This window comes from Penicillium nucicola (assembly GCF_028828085.1).
Source record: "Penicillium nucicola strain IBT 29836 chromosome Unknown utg000002l, whole genome shotgun sequence".
Classification (NCBI taxonomy): Eukaryota; Fungi; Ascomycota; class Eurotiomycetes; order Eurotiales; family Aspergillaceae; genus Penicillium; species Penicillium nucicola.
Window position 1 is genome coordinate 266483 of NW_026643126.1, and position 19081 is coordinate 285563.

At 50.1% G+C, this 19081-nt stretch overlaps 7 protein-coding genes across 7 annotated transcripts; 3 read left to right on the plus strand and 4 right to left on the minus strand.

The window, feature by feature from the left end:
• Nucleotides 1-1448: 1448 nt before the first annotated feature.
• N7511_001855 (peroxiredoxin) lies at nt 1449-2121 on the plus strand (the record flags this gene model as incomplete). Its single annotated transcript, XM_057124280.1, has 2 exons — nt 1449-1452; nt 1550-2121. The coding sequence occupies 2 exons, from the start codon at nt 1449-1451 to the stop codon at nt 2119-2121; spliced, it is 576 nt and encodes a 191-aa protein (XP_056986439.1).
• Nucleotides 2122-2607: 486 nt separating this feature from the next.
• N7511_001856 (zinc-binding alcohol dehydrogenase family protein) lies at nt 2608-3645 on the minus strand (the record flags this gene model as incomplete). The annotated part of the gene is made up of 1 exon (XM_057124281.1): nt 2608-3645. The coding sequence occupies one exon, from the start codon at nt 3643-3645 to the stop codon at nt 2608-2610; it is 1038 nt and encodes a 345-aa protein (XP_056986440.1).
• Nucleotides 3646-4640: 995 nt separating this feature from the next.
• On the plus strand, nt 4641-5863 carry N7511_001857 (MBL fold metallo-hydrolase; the record flags this gene model as incomplete). The annotated part of the gene is made up of 5 exons (XM_057124282.1): nt 4641-4801; nt 4848-4878; nt 4932-5062; nt 5110-5362; nt 5417-5863. The coding sequence occupies 5 exons, from the start codon at nt 4641-4643 to the stop codon at nt 5861-5863; spliced, it is 1023 nt and encodes a 340-aa protein (XP_056986441.1).
• Nucleotides 5864-6569: 706 nt separating this feature from the next.
• Nucleotides 6570-8378, plus strand: N7511_001858 (uncharacterized protein; the record flags this gene model as incomplete). The annotated part of the gene is made up of 2 exons (XM_057124283.1): nt 6570-7266; nt 7312-8378. 2 exons carry the CDS (start codon nt 6570-6572, stop codon nt 8376-8378), a joined length of 1764 nt encoding a protein of 587 aa, XP_056986442.1.
• A 1265-nt stretch (nt 8379-9643) lies between these two features.
• On the minus strand, nt 9644-11467 carry N7511_001859 (putative choline sulfatase; the record flags this gene model as incomplete). The annotated part of the gene is made up of 2 exons (XM_057124284.1): nt 9644-10999; nt 11057-11467. The coding sequence occupies 2 exons, from the start codon at nt 11465-11467 to the stop codon at nt 9644-9646; spliced, it is 1767 nt and encodes a 588-aa protein (XP_056986443.1).
• Nucleotides 11468-14179: 2712 nt separating this feature from the next.
• On the minus strand, nt 14180-16416 carry N7511_001860 (transmembrane 9 family protein; the record flags this gene model as incomplete). Its single annotated transcript, XM_057124285.1, has 4 exons — nt 14180-14419; nt 14465-14917; nt 14963-16311; nt 16383-16416. 4 exons carry the CDS (start codon nt 16414-16416, stop codon nt 14180-14182), a joined length of 2076 nt encoding a protein of 691 aa, XP_056986444.1.
• An 842-nt stretch (nt 16417-17258) lies between these two features.
• N7511_001861 (ubiquitin domain-containing protein DSK2) lies at nt 17259-18650 on the minus strand (the record flags this gene model as incomplete). Its single annotated transcript, XM_057124286.1, has 2 exons — nt 17259-18137; nt 18192-18650. 2 exons carry the CDS (start codon nt 18648-18650, stop codon nt 17259-17261), a joined length of 1338 nt encoding a protein of 445 aa, XP_056986445.1.
• Nucleotides 18651-19081: the final 431 nt, after the last annotated feature.

A 19081-nucleotide genomic window follows, 5' to 3' on the forward strand; every position in this document is an offset into this window, starting at 1 on the left:
TATAAGTCCTCCACATTTTGCGGGGGAGGGTCTTCTTATCAATTTCGCACTAAGCCGAGGCCCGAAATGATAAGCGGAGAGCTTTGGTTTTTGCCGCCTTTTTCGGTTTGCCTTGGCTGCTCTTGCAGGTTGCTTACCTTGGCTCTCGTTCTAAGGCTGCTCCCCTCAACTTTATTGGCTGGTTATCAAGGAGGTCGGAGTTAGGACTTATGTGACTCGACAAACAGTGCGTGCATTTTTGACCGCGTCATTGTATGACACCTGGTGCTCGGTCTATTGTTGTCGCATGTCGCTCTTAAACATATATACTAAGAAAGATTTTAAGGAACTGACTTATGAATCAAGTAAATATACAAAAATAGACATCGTATAAGAGTTTATAAGGGAATAGAGTTTTCTATAAAAAGGTATAGAACTATATAAAACCATACAGGATTTCTAAAAATGTCTTCGACTTTAAGATATAATAAAGAAGTAGCACTCTCTAAGCTCTCTCTCAGTTCTCTCTCAGTTCTCCCTATTTTCTGATTAATATAAACGATCCTTTCGCTAAAAGGTGAAAGAAAGGTAATAACTATAGATAATATCCATGGATCTCCTAGGGGCTATTCGTACGAAGTGGTAATAGGTAATGTAGAAACCTTGGAGGGCGGTATACGCGGCGGTATAGGGACACGGGCCTACTAAGCCGATGGCGACTGCACACTGCCGTAGACACTCCTACCCCATTCTATTCTTATAAGAGCTTAGGGCTCGGGGGATTATGCTTTAATAGACTTGGAGTCTAGCTTTGATTCAATGGTATTCTACAGGAACTCGGCAAAGATAAGCTTAGCACTGGCGATCTTACAAACGGAGGGTTGCGAACACGCTAGGAGATTTCCACCAATTAGTTGCCTGGTGATATAGGAAGCTTGGGTCTGGTGGGCCCTTCTGCATACATTGAACGGATTGTGGTATTTCTCGGTATAATTGGTGCTAATCCTTCGACTGCAAGGGGGCTGGTTCGTTACTTCAAGGATCACACCGAAGCACTAGAGGTAATTGCGAACGAGTCCGGACTTTCACGTCGAGGAGCGGATAACGTCGTGCGTAACGAGTATTGGAGAGACATCCGTAAAGTACTCGCCGGGCCTCATGACAAAATTCACATCCTAAGCCGGATTCTGGCCAGTTGGCTTTGGCAGACGGATAGGAAAAGTCACAAGCGGCAAGCAATGACGCATATATGCAGACAAATAGAATATTGCACCAAAGAGATAAGGGCCTGGCACTAATGTGGGGTTCGAGTGCAGTGACTCGGCCGATATCGCAAAGCATTAGGCTCGTCACTACCAAGAGAAAGTTAGTTGAATCGCCTATAAGTTCAACGCCGCATAGAAGAAGCGCGATCAACAGAACTCCCAGCAACAAATCCGCCCCCGCCTTAGCCCTCTTCCCGCTACACCATGAGTAAGTCTCTCAGCTTGGGAAAAGTGGACGAACAGAGGCCCAGAACAATGCGCCCAAGTATCAAATCAGTGACTGATATAACTAACATGAATGCTAGACCTTCAACCGCCCCCGCATCTTCCCGTTCCTCAGGATGACGGCGCCTGCGACCATTTATCCGCTCATCCCTCCCTGTCATCGATTGCTTTACCCAGCACAGAGGAGACCAATGTCAACATCTCCACCCTAGATGGGTTGACCATAGTTTTTTGCTATCCCCGTACCGCTCAAGCCAACGAAGAAATTCCGGATTCGTGGAACAACATTCCCGGGGCTCGAGGCTGCACACCCCAGGCGTGCTCCTTTCGAGACAATCTCCCGGAGCTGAAGAAACTAGGCGTGAATCATCTCTTCGGGCTGAGCACCCAGTCAACCGAGGAACAGAAAGAGGTGCACGAGCGGTTGCACCTTGCATACCCACTGCTAAGTGATTCCAAGCTGGAATTCGTGTCGAGTCTATCGTTGCCGGTATTCAATTGGAACGAAATGAAATTGGTCAAACGCATAACGCTGGCGATCCGGAATGGCAAAGTCATTCACCATTGGTACCCGATCTTCCCTTCTCATAAGAATGTGGATTTCGTGTTGGAGTGGCTGCGCGAGAATCCATCGAGCGCCCTATCGGATTGAGATCTGAATAGGGAAGTACTAGAAATAATTTACTACTTGCCATTTAGGAGTAATATCATGATATTTCCGTTTTGTCGCGATGCGGGAATAGCAGGCGATGGATGTTATATCGTAGGTACATCATTAGCATTTCTCTAGAAAAGCAGAACGAGTGAGGCAGAGTACGAGGAACCCCCCTTAAGCCTCTAGGCCTAACGACATCCATTTCCCAGCAACACACGCACACAAGCTGTTAAAACAACTCCAACTAGCTCGTTATTGGAAATGTCGGATATCCGTGTTCATTGTCTCAGTGGCCCAGAAAGTACATGCTAGGCAGCATAGCGGCTCCATAGAAATGTTTATGGTTTGGGAACAATCTCCATCTTCAATTTGCGTAGCGATGAAGATATGTATTGAAACCAGGTAACTAACAAGCCCTCTCTTTGGCACTCTTGGTCTTGGTCTGTGAGATAGTAGTGTCCACAGGGGGCAAAGGGCAGTCCGCTAGAGTGGCACGACAATCTTAGTGCCACTAACACCAGCCTTGAGCTTGTCTAGTGCTGCATTCATTCCACCCAGGCCACCACCCTCAACCTGAACAGCAGGGCTAGGGATCACCTCACCAGACTCCAGTCCTGGCTTCAGCCACCCATTGAAGACTTCGTTAACATGCTTGTTCCTCGCAGCTTCGTCCATAGATGGGAAGTTGAATGTAATCTGCGTGTTCTCGAGGGTAGGATGACCTTCTGGGAGAAGAGGCGAGTGTGCGACCTTACCATGTGCATCGCCCTTGGTTTCCTTGAGAATGTCCAGTGTGGGCTGCAGAGCTCCATCAACAACGCAGTGCGCGGTGTGCAGCTTGACACCATCCTTTTTCACGGTGCTGATGATCTGGGAGACAACATCGCTTGACTTGTAATCGAAAACCGCTTGCGCTCCGAGCTTCTTGACGAGGTTATGGTGCTTGGGACTGGCAGTGGCGTAGACAGTGAAACCGAGTGTCTTTGCCGATTGAACGGCAAAAGTGCCTACACTGCTCGAGGCGCCCCAGATCAGGACCGCTTGTTTGTCCGCCGGAGTATACTTTGTGTCGAGCGGAATCCCAATTGTCGTCCAGGCAGTCAAGGCAGTCAAGACGGCCAGGGGGAAGACAGCTCCTTCCTCGAAGGAGAGATGGTCTGGGAGTGGGATGACGGCCTCAGATTGTGCCAAAGTGTACTTTTGAAAGGAACCGTGGTTTGGGGAACCATTCTGATAAAAGGATGAGGCAAATGCAATGACTCGGCTTCCTGGACTAGGGGCCGTGGTGACATTCGATCCCAGTTTGGCGACCACACCAGCAGTATCAGATCCAATGATGGCAGGGTAGAAAGGTACAGGAGGCATGCCATAATCACGCTGGAAATGATCGCAAGGGTTCAAAGCAACAGCTTTGACTTCGATGAGAACATCGTTTGGGCCGGGCTCTGGGGTGTTCCGCTTGCCCAGAGACAAGGGACCGCCCTGTTGGGGGAGGATGGCAGCTTCATGTTGCGCGGCCATAGTCGATTTCGGACGAGGAGATGATATCAGTGACACTGTAGATGCCTTGTTGCTGAATGTACGATTCAATCTGAGGAGACGAAGCATGTAGGAGGGATGGATGATGAAGATGGTATACAACAATGGTGGGTTTATATTTCTCAATTTCCGCTGCGAGGTACCTGTAGATCATTTCGTCGCCTTGGTTTAAACCCGATACCTCCTCAAACCCCGATCTTGGGAGAGGGGTATTTTGCTTGTTTCTGTTGACGAGGGAGCTTGTCCGGTGATACTGTGATAGTAGGCAATAAACATGGCCACGGACGAATCAGATTATGCAATTCATCTCCTCATCTGTTTTGACTTCTCATTGCGACTCCGGTGTTAAAGCAATACGCTATTAAATCCGAATGCTTTGAAATTGAGAACGAGCCGTGGTTAGTCTGATGTCCGATGGTTGGAGGATAGGGACGAATACGAAGGGTGGTTAGCGTACTTTTCTAGCGCGAATCTATGCATTCGTTTTCCTCTTCACTCACATCACCTGCCCGGATTTACTGAAAATAGGCTCGGTGGTTCCTAATTTGCCCTCTTAGGAGGGCTCTGTGTTTGTTGGTCTCCTTTACTGGGGAACTCTCTCGGCGTTGTTGATTCTAGACTTCCGTAATGCCCACCAAGCCTACAGCCTAATATAAAAGGTTAATATGACCTTGGAGCCTAGCTATGTGATTATGGCCTTCCAGGTTACTCTGGCTGCTTTTGAAATAACTAGAACTGGGTTCCCATCCCCAAATCGTTCGATTGTGACGTCATTTATACGAACTCGAGAATCAAGTCACGAGTTACGGCGAGCCCTGTTTCATTCTCAACAGCTCAAATGAGGCAATAAACGATTCAGGCACCCTGTCTGCGTTAAAATCAACTCTTCCGCCTGTCTGGCTTGAACCTCGAACCCCGAGAGTTCAAGTGCAATTCAGACATTCGTTTTCACTACAAAGATACGACTTGAGTTCATCATGCAGGAAATCCATGTGAGCCCGCGGGATCCAGTTCCCTCCACGCGGCAGTTTTCATCGCCGGCCGAGCTCCCTCCAGCTCAAAAGACCAAGCTCCATCCATCCAAACCAGGCTCGGAAAATGCCTCTCTCTTTTTTGTGGGCAAGGCTTGTGTTATCATGTTGGTTCAGCGAACATGATTCGGGGACATAGGCTAATTGCGGTAGAGAATGGCACGGTACTCGGTTAATCACTGATGTCAGTTCCCCATCTGGGGTGCCCAGTTCATACTTCCAGACTGACCAGCGTAGCCCAACTTCGCGAGAGAAGGAGAAAAGGTCCACCTTGATCGAGGTATCAGTAGTAAATGTCTCACCAATCCAGCCGTTGATCTACACAATCTGCCTCGAATTGATCTCGTTCTTCTCTCGCATTTCCAGGAGTAGGCCAAGACCCGCTTTCAACATAACGGATGTCTGACATCTGCAGGGGCTACTTTGATCCAAAGCTGGAGGCTTCTCTCAGGCGTGATATTCCGATTGTTACGACTCCCCAAGTCAAGACGCGTCTCATCGCGAAACGAGAGGAACCATTTACTTCGGTTTCTGCACTACGCCCCTTCGAGCATATTGATATTCACATTGCAGACACGGAAAAATCAAGGCAGCCTCGAATACGGATAACAGGAATGCCAGGAAAGAACGTGGCATCAAAACGGATGTTGCAGACATTGACTCATGCCGTAGGTTATTTTCCTGCTTTTTGATTCAATTAGATCCGGTTTAACAACCTGAAGGCTCCGCCAACTAATGGATGGATGCTTGAGCTGGGCTATGGTACTCACAAGAAACCTGACTTCACTTGCAGCTATCGCATATACGTGTCTGGAGACACCTTGGCTACCAAGGCGCTACACGAAGTTACCCACCGCTATGAAGGACAGCCCATTGACCTGATGCTCCCTCGTCTCGGGGGTACGATTCTTCCCTCGTTCCTGGTAGGACGAATCATGGAGCCGCTAGCATCGACCGTCACTATGGATGCCGAGGATGGAATACATCTCATGCAATTGATCAAACCCGAGCTCACGATCCCAATCCACTATGATGACTTTGAGGTATTCAGAAGCTCGTTGGAAGATTTTCAGCGCCTAGTTGAGGCGGTCAGTTTGTCTGACAAAGTGCTGTATCTAGACCGGGGTGACGAGTATCGCTTTTATGTGAGAGACGAACCTGAAGATTGACACACGATGTATCACCTTGCAGACTTCAATAAGTAAAGAGAAATTTGAACCTTATGAAATAATAACATCATCTGGTAGACAAGTGGTTACTACCCTGTTTCATTCTACCAGCTCTGTATAAAGAGCAGGTTGTGGTAATGCTACTGGCAGGCAAAGCGCACATGATTAAGCCCACCGATCGTTATACTTGGTAAGTGATCTTGTACAGTATGCAGGTCAAAGACTTGAGCGTCTATCATTTCAGCCCCCAACGCAAGGGCGAGTAAGGAACTGCCCAATACGTACGATCTTCGAGCTTGCTTTGCGGAATCCGCACCGGCGAACCATGAAGGGGCTGTGAAATGGAGCTCTGACTGCCAGGAATCAGCTTGACTCCACTCTCTCTTGGGTCTTGAAACCTGGAAATCTTCGAATTGGGGGCCATCTGTAGGCGCATGCTTGTCTGAGGCTCGCGGGCTTATAGTGGCAGATATGCCAACAGCAAGTTCTGTACACTTGTAAACTTCCTAATCTATGAAGGATGATCTCCTTTCAGATCGTAGTCCACTATGATCCTTGTCAGTCACAGTTGAAGTAGACATCCTTTGTCCATACTGGCAGAGTGGCATAGTGGCGCATTTGTTGACGCCTATATATAGCAGCCAATCACTCTGTGGTGGGATCGACCCAGCAGCCTCACTCTCTCTCCTCTTCGTGTTTGACAGCAATGCAGTTATTCAAAAAGAAACCTCATGCTCGCACTCACCACGCAGTGCGCAGTACCGAACACCTGGCCGAGCCCCCATCTTTCTCCCTCGGCCGCTCCAACACGCAGAAACACTCGCGCGACCGACCGTCTGTGACTTTACGACCTCCCTCGTCTTTCAAAGGGAACTCCATATCCAATCCAGTTTCGAATCCCAGTTCGCCGCGACGCGCTTCCGAGACCGAAGGGGTCCATTTCCCGCACTCCGACAACCCCTCCCCAGTGGCCTTTGAGCGCCCGGCGTCGATTGCAATCCAACCAGTGCAGCGAGGTCCACGACCAACGCATCCAGCCCATCAAGATCACGACTGGTCGACCCAACTGGCCAGCCAGCCTGCTCTCCAGCGATCGACAACCGACTTGGAGTCTCCGCGATACCAGACCTATCGACCCTTCACCCCCCAGGAAACGGTATTGCACTCCCGGCCCCCATCTCGTTACGAGCCGCTTTCTCCAGAGACAGATCCTGATGCCATGCAGTCTACACAAGCCCAGGCCCAATTCCCAGAAAACCCAGCCCCAGACTCGAGTCGGCGGGATAGTGACATCATGCCCGAGCCCGGTCGAGGCACGCCGACACAACGCCGCGAGGATTCTGGGGAAATCGACGGGCGCGACTTTGATGTTCGCGCCCTGATTCAGAAACACGATGAGCTCCGTGAGTGCTGCACAGCGGAGACAAGGACAACGCTAACCATAACAGAGGCCAAATATTCCAAGGTGAAACGCTATTACTTCGAGAAGGATGCGCAGGTTCAGCATCTCCAGAACACGGTGGCACACCAACGCATGGCGGTGTCCCGCACTATCTTAGACGACTCGGAATACCAGAATCGCTTCGGGCGACTGGACGGAGCGATCAAAGATCTAGCTTTCTCAGTGCGAAAGGATTGGAAGGGTCTTCCTCAATGGCTGAAGGGGATGGTGACGGATGATGCATTGGAGGTCGGCATGAAAGAAATGACCGCGGTCGGACGAGCAGTGATCAGCCGATGGCTGGTAGAGGAAGTGTTCCAGCGCCACTTCCACCCGGGGTTAGATCCGGTCTTTAGTGTGCAACTGAAGAGTATTGAGATGAACCTGCGACGGCAGCGACCGTCATCCGAGGAAGATCGCGAGAACGCCTCTGCCAGGCTTTCCTACTGGCGGCGCACAACCCTCGATGGACTGGGGGATTCTATCATCGGGCCTGCTGCCGATGAGAACCGCACTGGGCTAGTCGAACGTCTGATTATGGAACTTGCCACGTTCATGGGATCTCAACTGCACGAACACGCACAACCTGGCCTGGAAGCAGGCGTGCGTATGATCATCGAAAACTCAATTAACATTGTCGAGAAAGTCCCTCTCGAGGCCCGCGATGTCTGCGTCGATTATTTCCCACCGGGCGTCTCGCTCGCCGAACAATACATGAAGGTGGAAGGCCAACTCCCTCACCTCAATAACCCACCCCCGCCACTGGCAGATCCTGAAATCGACGACCCCATAGAAGGTGAGGCCTCATCGGGATCTACAGCGGCACCCTCAGAGAACGTCTCCCCAGCACCAAAGTCGCACAAAAAGTCGATGTTTGGTGCCCTGATGGGCCGTAAGCCCGCAGCCATTGATACAAGCCGTTCCCCGATACCCGGTCCAGAAGAGAAGAACGAGCCAACAGAGGCAGCATCCAGCAGCCCACGCATCCGCTTTGCAGCATTCCTAGCGGTTGAAGTTCGCGGAAAGGGCCCTGCAACGGTATTGGTCAAGGCGCCCGTCTGGCTGGTGGAGTAGAGCACTACCATAGAGGTACATAGTGCCGGAGATAGCGAGGGTGGAAGTTGTATATACAGAACGGAGCTGTCACATGCTGGCATGGCGACTATGATCATGACTGTCTATATCCTTTGATATCCCGATTCGTTTGCCACTGGGTTTGATTGGCGAGTTTTGCTTTAATCAATGTCCATGGATTTCTGTGGACTCATGACTGCTATGAATGGTTGAGATAGCGTTCGCGACTTGATATTTGAATACTCATTCGTGTTTCTCATATATGTACCTGTAAGTTCAGTATATCTGTAGTCGATGTGAAGAGTTTGATTCGTAAAAGTAGCAGTGGTCGGTTCTTACCTCCTACAACGAAACTTCAAGCTACTCCACGCTTCGCCTCGAGGGTTTCCAGCCTCCATTTCAACGAAGAACTCCAACTGTAATGTAAAAAGAACCTCTAGTTCTTGAGTGGAGAGACGATGGGTCGTATGACGACAGGCAATGCTTAGTGTGAGGGGAAACCGGGGTCGTGTGGGGAAATGGATCCGAAGTATAAAATGTTAAACTATGATCAAGTCGAAAGCTGGTCTGAAGTTGAGACCAGGGTAGTCTGGAAGACGGCATAACTAGACAATATGATGATTGGGTAGTATCTAGATGTAACGATCCCTACACTGTAGTAGCCCGTGACCTGCAAGCATATCCAGTGATATTGGGAGACCAGTGCATATACTTTGTGTTTTGCAGATTTTATGCAAGATTTACATGTATATTGACTTTTCTCTACTGTATACCGGAGATATGCTTAAATGATATATGATACTGCAACTTTGAACGCTCCGAGTTTGAACTTGACCCTATGTTGTGCTCTAGCTTGAACAGCCGAGATATAAACATTGTGCTACACTACAAGCTACATGTCTCGAATTTGTATCAGAAATAGATGTAACTTCATGACAGTCTGATCGTATTGACCACTCCGAACGGAGCCCAACAATATACAGGGCAATGACACCCAACCCGGGAATCCAAGAGCATAATTATGTACAAAGATGAATCCATATGCAAATTGGGGAAACAAGTAATCCCAGGTATAGCGCCTCGCAATGTGAAACGGAACAAGAACATAACCAGGAACAGAAAAGAATGAAAGCCGAAAATGCGGAAATGAGGAAGAGAAGTGTTGGCAATGCCACAATGAAGGAAGCAGAAAGAAAAATGCTGAAACGCGAAATGTAGAGACATGAAACCAATTATGGACCAAAGTATTACAGATGGTCTCAAATTTAAGCGGTCATTCCGTTGGTGGTGGCGGCCTGCTGCAGCACACGAGGCCAGCGCGAGATGAGCTCCACATCGTCGAGAGCGCCCTTGCCTTGGTTGCGGATGTATTGAGCGGATGCATCGACGTGCGGCTGGAAGTCCCATAGCGACGGCGTTCCCTTGATCAAGGCGGAGTAGACGAGACGACGGCGACGCTGTGAGATGAGGACATCCTGGCGGATCTTCTCTAGATCCCAACGGCTGTGCGTTTCTTCAATGAAGAACGCCAAGATCTTAGCAGGCTCGGTGGTATTAGGCAACGCTGGGGCCAGTTTGGCTGGGCTCGGGGTGCGAGGGGGAGTGGGCGTAGGGAACGCGTAGTCTGCCGGGGTAACACGCTGAGGAATTGGCGATGCGTGCGGGGTCTCGATGGGAGTTGGCAGATTCAAGCCTGCCAGACTGGTTGGCTTGGCGACTAAATTGCGGGAGGAGGGGGTTGGAATGGGCAGACCGGCTGCCAAGTTAATCTTCTCTTCTGGATCGGTGGCCAGGTCATATAGCATGGGCGGGTCGATGGCAGAGTAGATGAACTTCCAGCGGCCACGACGGATCATCATAAGAGGGGCCTGGGTGCCCTCTCCCATGTATTCACCATAGACTGTATCTGTGCGGAGACCCTCCCCGCCAGTCAAATATGGCATCAGAGAGACACCATCGAGCGGCAGTCCAGGGATCAGCTTGGCACCTGCGAGATCGGCGAATGTGGGAAGCAGATCCATGGTGGAGACATTCTCGGAGACACGTTTCGGAGAGAAATGCTTGGGAGAATGGACGAGGAAAGGCACGCGAGCTGAATTCTCGAACCAGGTCATCTTGTACCACAAACCACGCTCGCCCAGCATATCACCGTGGTCACCAGTGAAAACAATAATAGTGTCATCAGCAAGGCCAGTGTTGTCGAGAACCTTGAGCAGCTTGCCGATGTTGGTATCGACATATGTACAAGCAGCGTAGTATGCACGACGAGCAGCACGGATACGGTCATCCGGCATCTCCTTATTAAACAAATCGATGCACTTCAGCACACGCTGGGAATGAGCATCCTGTTGGTCATGTGGGATAGCTCCATTCTTGGGCAGTGGGATCTCGACGTCGTTGTACAAGTCCCAGAACTCCTTGGTCATGGCATAGGGATCGTGAGGGTGCGTCATTGAGACTGTGAGACAGAATGGCTGCTCGGTACGCTGACGCACGTGATCATACAAGTATTGCTGCGACTTATAGATCACCTCCTCGTCAAAGTCCAATTGGTTGGTCCGGACCACTGGACCCGCTTCCATGACTGAAGACATGTTGTGATACCAATCGGCCCGGATGTCCTACATCAATTAGCATGGTTTCACAGCCAGGTGAGAGACATCCTAGAATGGACTTACAGGTTCGTCCCAGTTGACGGACCAGCCGTAGTCACCGGGGTAGATATCACTAGTCAGACGCTGTTCATAACCGTGGAGCTGGTCCGGGCCACAGAAATGCATCTTTCCGGCCAACGCGGTATGATAGCCCTCATTGCGAAGGTAATGGGCATAAGTTGGGGTATCGGCGGGTAAGTCCGCCGCGTTATCGTAGGCACCGATCTTCGAGGGCAATTGACCGCTGACCATGACGAACCGCGATGGAGCACACAGCGGTGAGTTGCAATAGGCCGAGTCAAAGACGACACCCCCTTCTGCGAGGCGGTCTAGGTTGGGAGTCTTAATCCGGGAGGTCTTGTCATGTAGTGACAATAAGGGCGCGGCCATCTGGTCGGCCATGATGTAGAGGATGTTAGGCTTCTTGGTCGCCATGATGAATATGTGCGGTAAGTTACAAGAGTAGGAAGAAGACGCTTGAACTGAATCGTACGAAGGAAACGGAACTGTCGGAGGGGGGGCAAAAGGGTTGTTATATAAAATCCGAGGTATGTGGGGAACAAAGAGTCCACAAATTCAATACAAAATAAAAACGAAGAAAAGAAAAAAAGACTTGTCCAGAAAAGGGAAAAAAAAAGAAAGTAATGTCGGGGATGTCGGGGCTGAAAGAACCAAAATTCCCCCCATGAGCCGGAAAAGGTAATCTATGAAGGGAAGTAAATTACATGAACAGGACACACACTACTCACACCACTGCAGCCGACTGCAGACTAGACTACCCACGACTCCCCAGAGCTAGAACAGACTATGATAGTTCCCGTCTGCAGCGAAGATCAGGGGAATGACTGAGTGCTGACGTCGAAAGGCGAAGAAGGGAAGGCATCATCTGTGTCGACGATGGTGTGATTAGGGGGAATGTGGTTCGTAATCTTTCACGGTTTCCAAAGTTTCAATACCGAAGTAGATGATCTACACCGAAATGTGCGGAACTCTCGCAACGAGTACATGGACTGTAGAATAGCGCTTGGCGTCAGATAGATAGTCACACGACCAGTGAACATTATCGATTGTAGGAAATTGTGTCCAAGCCGGAGGCCGGCACAAGCGTCGGGTCGCCACTTTAGGGGCCAGGTGTTACATTGAAATATTACATTACCACCGCAATACCAGCAGTGGATGTAATGGAATGATCCAACTCACCCCCCTGAAACCAATCATGCCAATTAACTGACAACTTGTGCACGCTGAGGGTTTTTCTATGGAGCCTAGCTTCAGTGCAGTTCACACTTGCACTCGACCCCGGAGTGGATAACGGCAGAGACAGCCCAGCTCCATGGCCGCGTTTCCAGCGTGACAGACCCTGGTACTGGCTAGCCGATTAGAGCCTAGCGTATCCCAAAGCCGACAACCAGCTAAACTCTGGACTCCACTGGATCGTGTCATCGCCTTTTGAGCCAATCAGCATCGAGACGTTTCCCCTGGGATAGCCCAATCAAGTTAGAATGGAGGCTTAGGGGCAGCAGATCCACTTGCTTATCTCGACATCCAATCACAACAGCCTCCGAAGAGGAAAACGAGACGTCGCAAAAAGTGCGAGACGGAGTAGACCGCCAGTTTTCTCTCCAAACACAAGCATGAAGCACGGCTTTGACCCTGCGAGACAGTAGAACACATAAACCAGATGAGATCGAATATGAAACAGGAGAATGTAAGGAATCATCGATCCACAATGAGCAATCCCCCTTTCCGAGCACGCCATGCGGAGCACTTTACGATCCCCAGATCTTCCACGGTGTGGTTGACTAAGGAGGCGAAACAGTCACCGCCGTTTCTTAGCTTTCGACGTCCTTTCTACAGTACTCCACATGCCACGTCTACAGGATTCGACACGGGATTGTTTGGCCCGATGCAGGATGGCGTAATCAATCTTCCACACAGTACGTACAGTATGCAAGCCTTGATCGGTATCATTTCCCCGAGGTCACAGGTGATATGCAACAGGTCATGGCGTAGCCAACAAGATGGGTGGTTCAGTGCAGCCGATGGATTTCATGTCCAGATTTGAGCATGTTCAGCTGCTGCCACTGGAATGGACGTGCTCTATTTCGTCATCTCCACCCCTTGAATCCGAAGTCTACGAGTACAGTACAGCTAAATCGGGTGTTCGCTTACCGGAGTAATGATCATTGCACAAACAATCGCCACAGAGCGAGAGAGTTCTTCGTGTCGCTCGAGTACTGTAGTGTCTCTGGAAGCTTCTGGCCTAGATGGTACGCATCACCCCCGACGGATGTCATGCTTACCAAGTGAATTCTACGCAGCCTGGCCATCTTCAACGATCAGATACTGTAGCGTCTTGGTCCATTCGGATCAGATACGCACGAGTATGGATGTATCCACAGTCAACCCAAACCGTCCCAGTAGAAAGTGGGCCGTTTCTTCTAGCAATTGCCACCGATCTACGCGTATCCGCAATCATGGGACCTCGGAAACTGATGGATATACATTACAGTAAATCTGGTTCTTCGGCTGAAAAAGCTGAACGTTATGTTGTTGTGATGATTCTGGGGCAAAAGGCCTGGATCATTCGGATGCGCCGCGTATCTCTAGATCTCAATGTAACAAATAAACAATCAATGCAGGTCAGCCCAGTACTGAAAGGCAACAGAAATTGTGACTGATCACACAAGTCAACTTGCTGCATGGAATTGTCAGGGAAAGTGTCAGCGTAAGGCATGTGCCTGCAGATTCCTCTGCATGTGTGATGGAAATTGAATCGGCAGTCCTTGGTAAGCAAGTGAACACTGTCCAGGTGCAGATGCAGCTTAGTGGCCTACAGTACTGCACACATGCCGTAACACATTGGTGCGAGGAATACGAATGAGAAGTAGACGTATATTATCAACCCCACTCTGTAGGTTTATACGAAACTGGAAGATAGGGCGAGAAATGAACGCGCACCCTAAAACCGCTCACTAGAAGAACAGACTTGCTTGAGGCGAAATTGGAAGCAAAGCTCAAGCTTGGCGCGCTGGGGAATGGAAAAAGAACACTACACGCCGTCGTCGTAACGTCACCTATGCTTGAAAGATCAAATCGTCAAGATAGATGTAAGAAGTTGGATTGTCAAGATCAAGATAGAGGAGATCAGTCGACCTTGATCGCACTATAAACACGTCGAACAAACGCATAAGCGGCCAAGAATCCAACAGTACCTGTCAAGAGACCGTAAACGGCACATGCAAGGAAGCTATAGCTAAAGAAGAGCAAGCTGGAAACAAATCCGGTGACGTGGAGCTTGAACAGGTAATACCAGACACAGTAGGCGAATATCCAAAACGCGCTACTACCGCCAGTGAGGAAGCTTTGCCACCACCAATGGTAGTTCTAAAGAGTTAGCATAAACTTCATCAAAAGTCGCAGGCTTCTTACCTCGGAGCAAAGCTGGCTGTATGTTGCGATGACAGTGACTTCGACAACCGTGACCATTAGAACGGTCGACACAGCACTCAAGAACCCAAAGACATAATAGTATCCAGTCTTATCCTGCCACAAATTCTTAAACACGAACAGCAACTCGATAAACAGAACGGCAAATGGAACGAGACCAGTCAACAGGGGACCAATTGGGCTGCGCAAATACCAAGGCTGGATTGGAATTTGACGGGGAATTGCATTGGTCTTCAGAGGATGCTCCCAAGGGGTGGCACGCACATATCCAGCCCAGCTTCCAAGATAAACCAAGGGAACTTGAATGAGCAGCCAAAGTGCTAGAAGACCAATCAAAGTGCTGAATGGAATTGCAGTGCTGGATGCTTGAGCCCAAACAAACAGGTTTAAAATCAAGATCAGGGAAAAGGCCAACCCAGGGAAAAGCAAAGCAGTCTAGAAAAGTTAGCAGGGCACGTCAATAGTGTGTTAGTTACATACGATCAAAGTGTTCTTCCGCCAAGCTTGGCCGCCAAACGTCTTGTATAGTCGGCCGCTGAAATACCCCGAGAAAAGACCAGCAAACACAAACAGACCCATACCAACACTGACGAAGCCACCGCGGAAGCTCGGATTCAATATACCCAAGCAGCTGAGGAGTAACAGACCTGAAGCCATAAACAACAGCTGCATACCTGATCCGACCAACGGAGCAAGAAGGCCACTGTACGCGGGGATACGGAAAACGTCACCGTGAAGAAGCTTCCAACCACTGGTGTCTTCCAGACCCTCATCTTCCGAAGAGAAGTCCGCATCATGCTCCACATCTGCTTCGCCGTCCAAGAGATTTTCTCGCTTTTTCTCGGGTTTTCCACTCCTGCGGCGAGAGCGGACCTTGGCCTTTTGATCGTTCATTGCACCGTCTCCGCGGCCCTTGATGTCGCCTTGTATAGTACGGCTCCAGATAACGAATACAGTCACTCCCAGAACTGCACATATTGTTAAGGAGTTGATAATTGCCAACCAATGGGTCATGGAACTTTCTCCCTGGTTGGTGAAGTACAAATCCCAGCGGCTGTTCCATTCAACCTTGTTCTCCTCTCGGAAGTAGACTGAGTAGGTGTAGGGAATCTGAAGTTTGGCACCGTCATCATCGTCATCATCCTCGGGGATATATGACAGTCCTGAGTACTTCTCTTGCATGCGCGACAAGTTCGGCGCAATGTACAGCGGCTGTCCTTCATTGTCCTTGTGAACAGCCTTGGGGCAACCGCCTTCCTTACGATCCTTGGCAGTGATACTCTTCGGGTACACCTCGAATCCAACAATCACCTTTCCGCCTTCGGGTGCGCTCCGCCAGCGGATGACAATCGTGAAGTGGTTGTTGATAAAGTATCGGGACTGGCCAGTGGCCGGAGAGATGTCACGGTAACCAAGCTTAAATCCAGACGCATAATACTTGCGACTGCGATCGACTGTCACAAAGCTGGTTGCTCCTGGCAAGTTATCCGCAATCCACTCAATCACATAACCCTCCTTGACGAGCTGACGAGCCCATTTCACATCTGATCGGGTCACGCCGATGGTGCAAAGCGCTTCACATTCGATATCTTTGCCCATTGAAAGCTCAAAGTCAGAGGTCATGATGCGGTCACCACGCAGTACTTCCCCTAGGTTGAGCGAGATACTCTGGCCAGAACCAAAGGGCGATCCACCATGTGACTTGCCACTCGGCGGGCAAACGAACGGGAGGTCGTAATAGGCATATTGCAGCTGGGTATTGTCGGAGAAGATCTTGTTCACGAGGAGAGGGATCGGATCATTGTCGTTGTATCGAGTAACCGAGTATCCTAGCGGTGTCAGCATCGATCTAGATCAACCAATGCACCTGAGTATTACCTGGAATGTAGAACGCGCTGACGCAGGATACGAGCAGCAGCAACTGCACCACCCATTGATGGGAAAGCAGTGGCTCAAAAGTCATTTTCAATATATTCAGAACGATGCCCTCCCGGAGTCAACGGGCAGCTATCGAAACAGCATGCACCAAGGTATGGGGGAATGGCGTAGGTCGGCCTGGAGAGTGTCGATCGCAAAGTTAAATCAGCGCGAGTCAATAGCGCGTATCCCTCGATTACTCCGAGTTGGAGATGACAGCTTAACGCGGAGTAGATGGTGCGGGACGGGCGGCTGCAAGTATGCCAAGGATCACCGAATAGCTCTCAAGTGAAGATGCTAACGAATGAAACCGGCACTTAATGCCACAGTGAAAGAACTTCGAGCTGTTGAGAAAGGGGCAGAGCAAGGGAGATTAAGTTGCCCTGGGGGTCCAGCGTGTCAACACTGAGATTACCTAATGCTCGGCATGTTCTGGTTAACAATGAGGGCATACAACTCCATAATATTAATGTTATTGGGATAGTATTCTCGAGATTGTGCACTGTTCTGGCTGACGTTATTTGAATGAGAAGTAAATTAAATTGTAACCCTATCAGTGTTTGCTGATACACATGTTGGTGAATCCACTTCGGAGCTAAAGGTATATAAGTTGTCTGGCGTCGACAAGCTAACACTTAGTACAAGTGGAGATAGTTCATACTTGGACCTACTGGAGTCCCACCAATGCATGCCAAGGTCTGGAAATAGAAGTTTAATCATTATTCCATATCATTGGTCCCGAGACGCTACCCAGAGGGACTAAGCTCAAAGACAGGTAGTTCAATACATCAAGTTAAAAATCGCAAGGCTGTGCTAAAAAGAGAATACCCGCGTCGCAGGAGCTGTTCGAAAACATCAATCAACCGCTGAGGAGGTACTCCACAGCTCCTTGCACACTACCGCCAGAACGGCGTAATGCCTGGATATTCCTCTCGAACTCAAAGAAACCCATATCATTCAACTGACGGAGCTGGTCGGCGTAGCGCTCCTCTGGAGGTCGGTTGTCTGGAGGCTGAGATGCGCCCATGCCACCACCACCAAACATCGCAGCCAAAGGGTTTGCTCCGGCACCTTCTCCGCCTTGCCCCATACCCTGCATCATCTGAGACAGGAGCGCAGGATCGCGCAGGAAAGGATTTGTCTGGGGGTTGAACATGTTCGCACCTGGACCGGCACCAGCGGCACCCGCGTTACCAAAGATAGCTGGGTTAAGTAGCGAAGCGAATGGATTCGGAGGCTGCTGGGTCTGTCCCTCGGTAGTGGATCGATCCGTGCCTTCTGCACCCTCTGACGGAGTGGCGCCTGGAGCAGCTGGAGGAGCGGCAAAGGGGTTACCTCCGGCTCCAAACAGAGAAGCGAAAGGGTTACCGAGGGGGTTCTGAGGCATCTGTCCAAATGGATTGGCTGGGGCATTTTGCTGAGAGCCTTGGTTTTCCGAAGCAGTCGTGTTGGTCACTCCCGGGGCGGGGAATGCGCTTTCACCACCACCCATTCCACCACCCATGGCCCGTTGCATTTGTGTCATCTGACGGAGCATACTGGGGTCGGTCAACATTCGGCGGAACTCGGGGCTTTCAAACATTTGGCGCACTCCAGGTCCCATGTCGCGAAGCATGGGGTTCTGCTGGATCATCATATCAATCATAGCGGGGTTCTGCAGGGCTTCATTGATGCTCGATTGGAATTGAGGGTTTTCGAGCATGTTGAGCATCGTATCAGTATCAGGAGGAGGTCCCATCTGCAATGATTCAAATCAGCATTTGCTATTCTCAAACAGAGTGATGTCACTCACCCCACCATCAGGACCAAAAAGGCCTTGATTAGGAAGCTGGGCGAAACCAGCGTAGCGTGCACCGGTCAAACCAGCGAGTGGGTTGTTTCCAGTACCAGCGGCGAGGTTTGTTGGGACACCAGCTGCAGCGGGGTTCGGGGTACCCGCAGCGGCAGTCGCGGGCTGAGCAGCTGCATTCTGGCGTTGTTGATTGCTCTGAGCACTCTTCACCAAATGAATAGTGTGGCTATCCTTGATCTTGTAGGTCTCCAAAGTCTCGTTATCTTTCAGAACCCGACCGGAGTAGATCAGGCGCTGTCGGTCTGCGGGGGTATCGGCGTATTCGGAGGTCGAGAGTTTCTGTTTGAGCTCCGACACCAAAGTGGTGAGAGGAAGAGTCAAGTTATACTTGGCATCTGTCGATGACTTAACGGTAAAGCTGACAGGTGCCGCCTCTGTGGCAGCCGTATCATCGGCCATGATTGAGGTATGTATGATGATAAAGGTGGGGGAGAGGGGGGAGGTGATCAGGCGATGATAAATAAGGGAGATCAAATACTGAAGGCAACACAGTAGGCGATAGAAGAGATCTCAAATGCGCACGAATTGAAGGGGAAGAGTCCAGGCAAATGAAGACAAGGCGACCTTCTATACGGAGATGCGCCAACCGATTCCCGTTCGGTTCGACCGCCTTCTGCCTGCAGCCATCGCACGTGATCCGTCACGTGGAGGAGCTACCACACCACAAAGTGAGTTTTTCCCTCTTCTTTTCCCCATTCGAACACACGGCATCATCTCTCCTCCGTGGCCAGTGGATTTGAGGAGTATTTCTCTACCTTGACTCCACCCAGCAGCGATGGGACTGATGTAATATTCATACCCCCTTGACTGCAATTGCATGTACAAAGCTT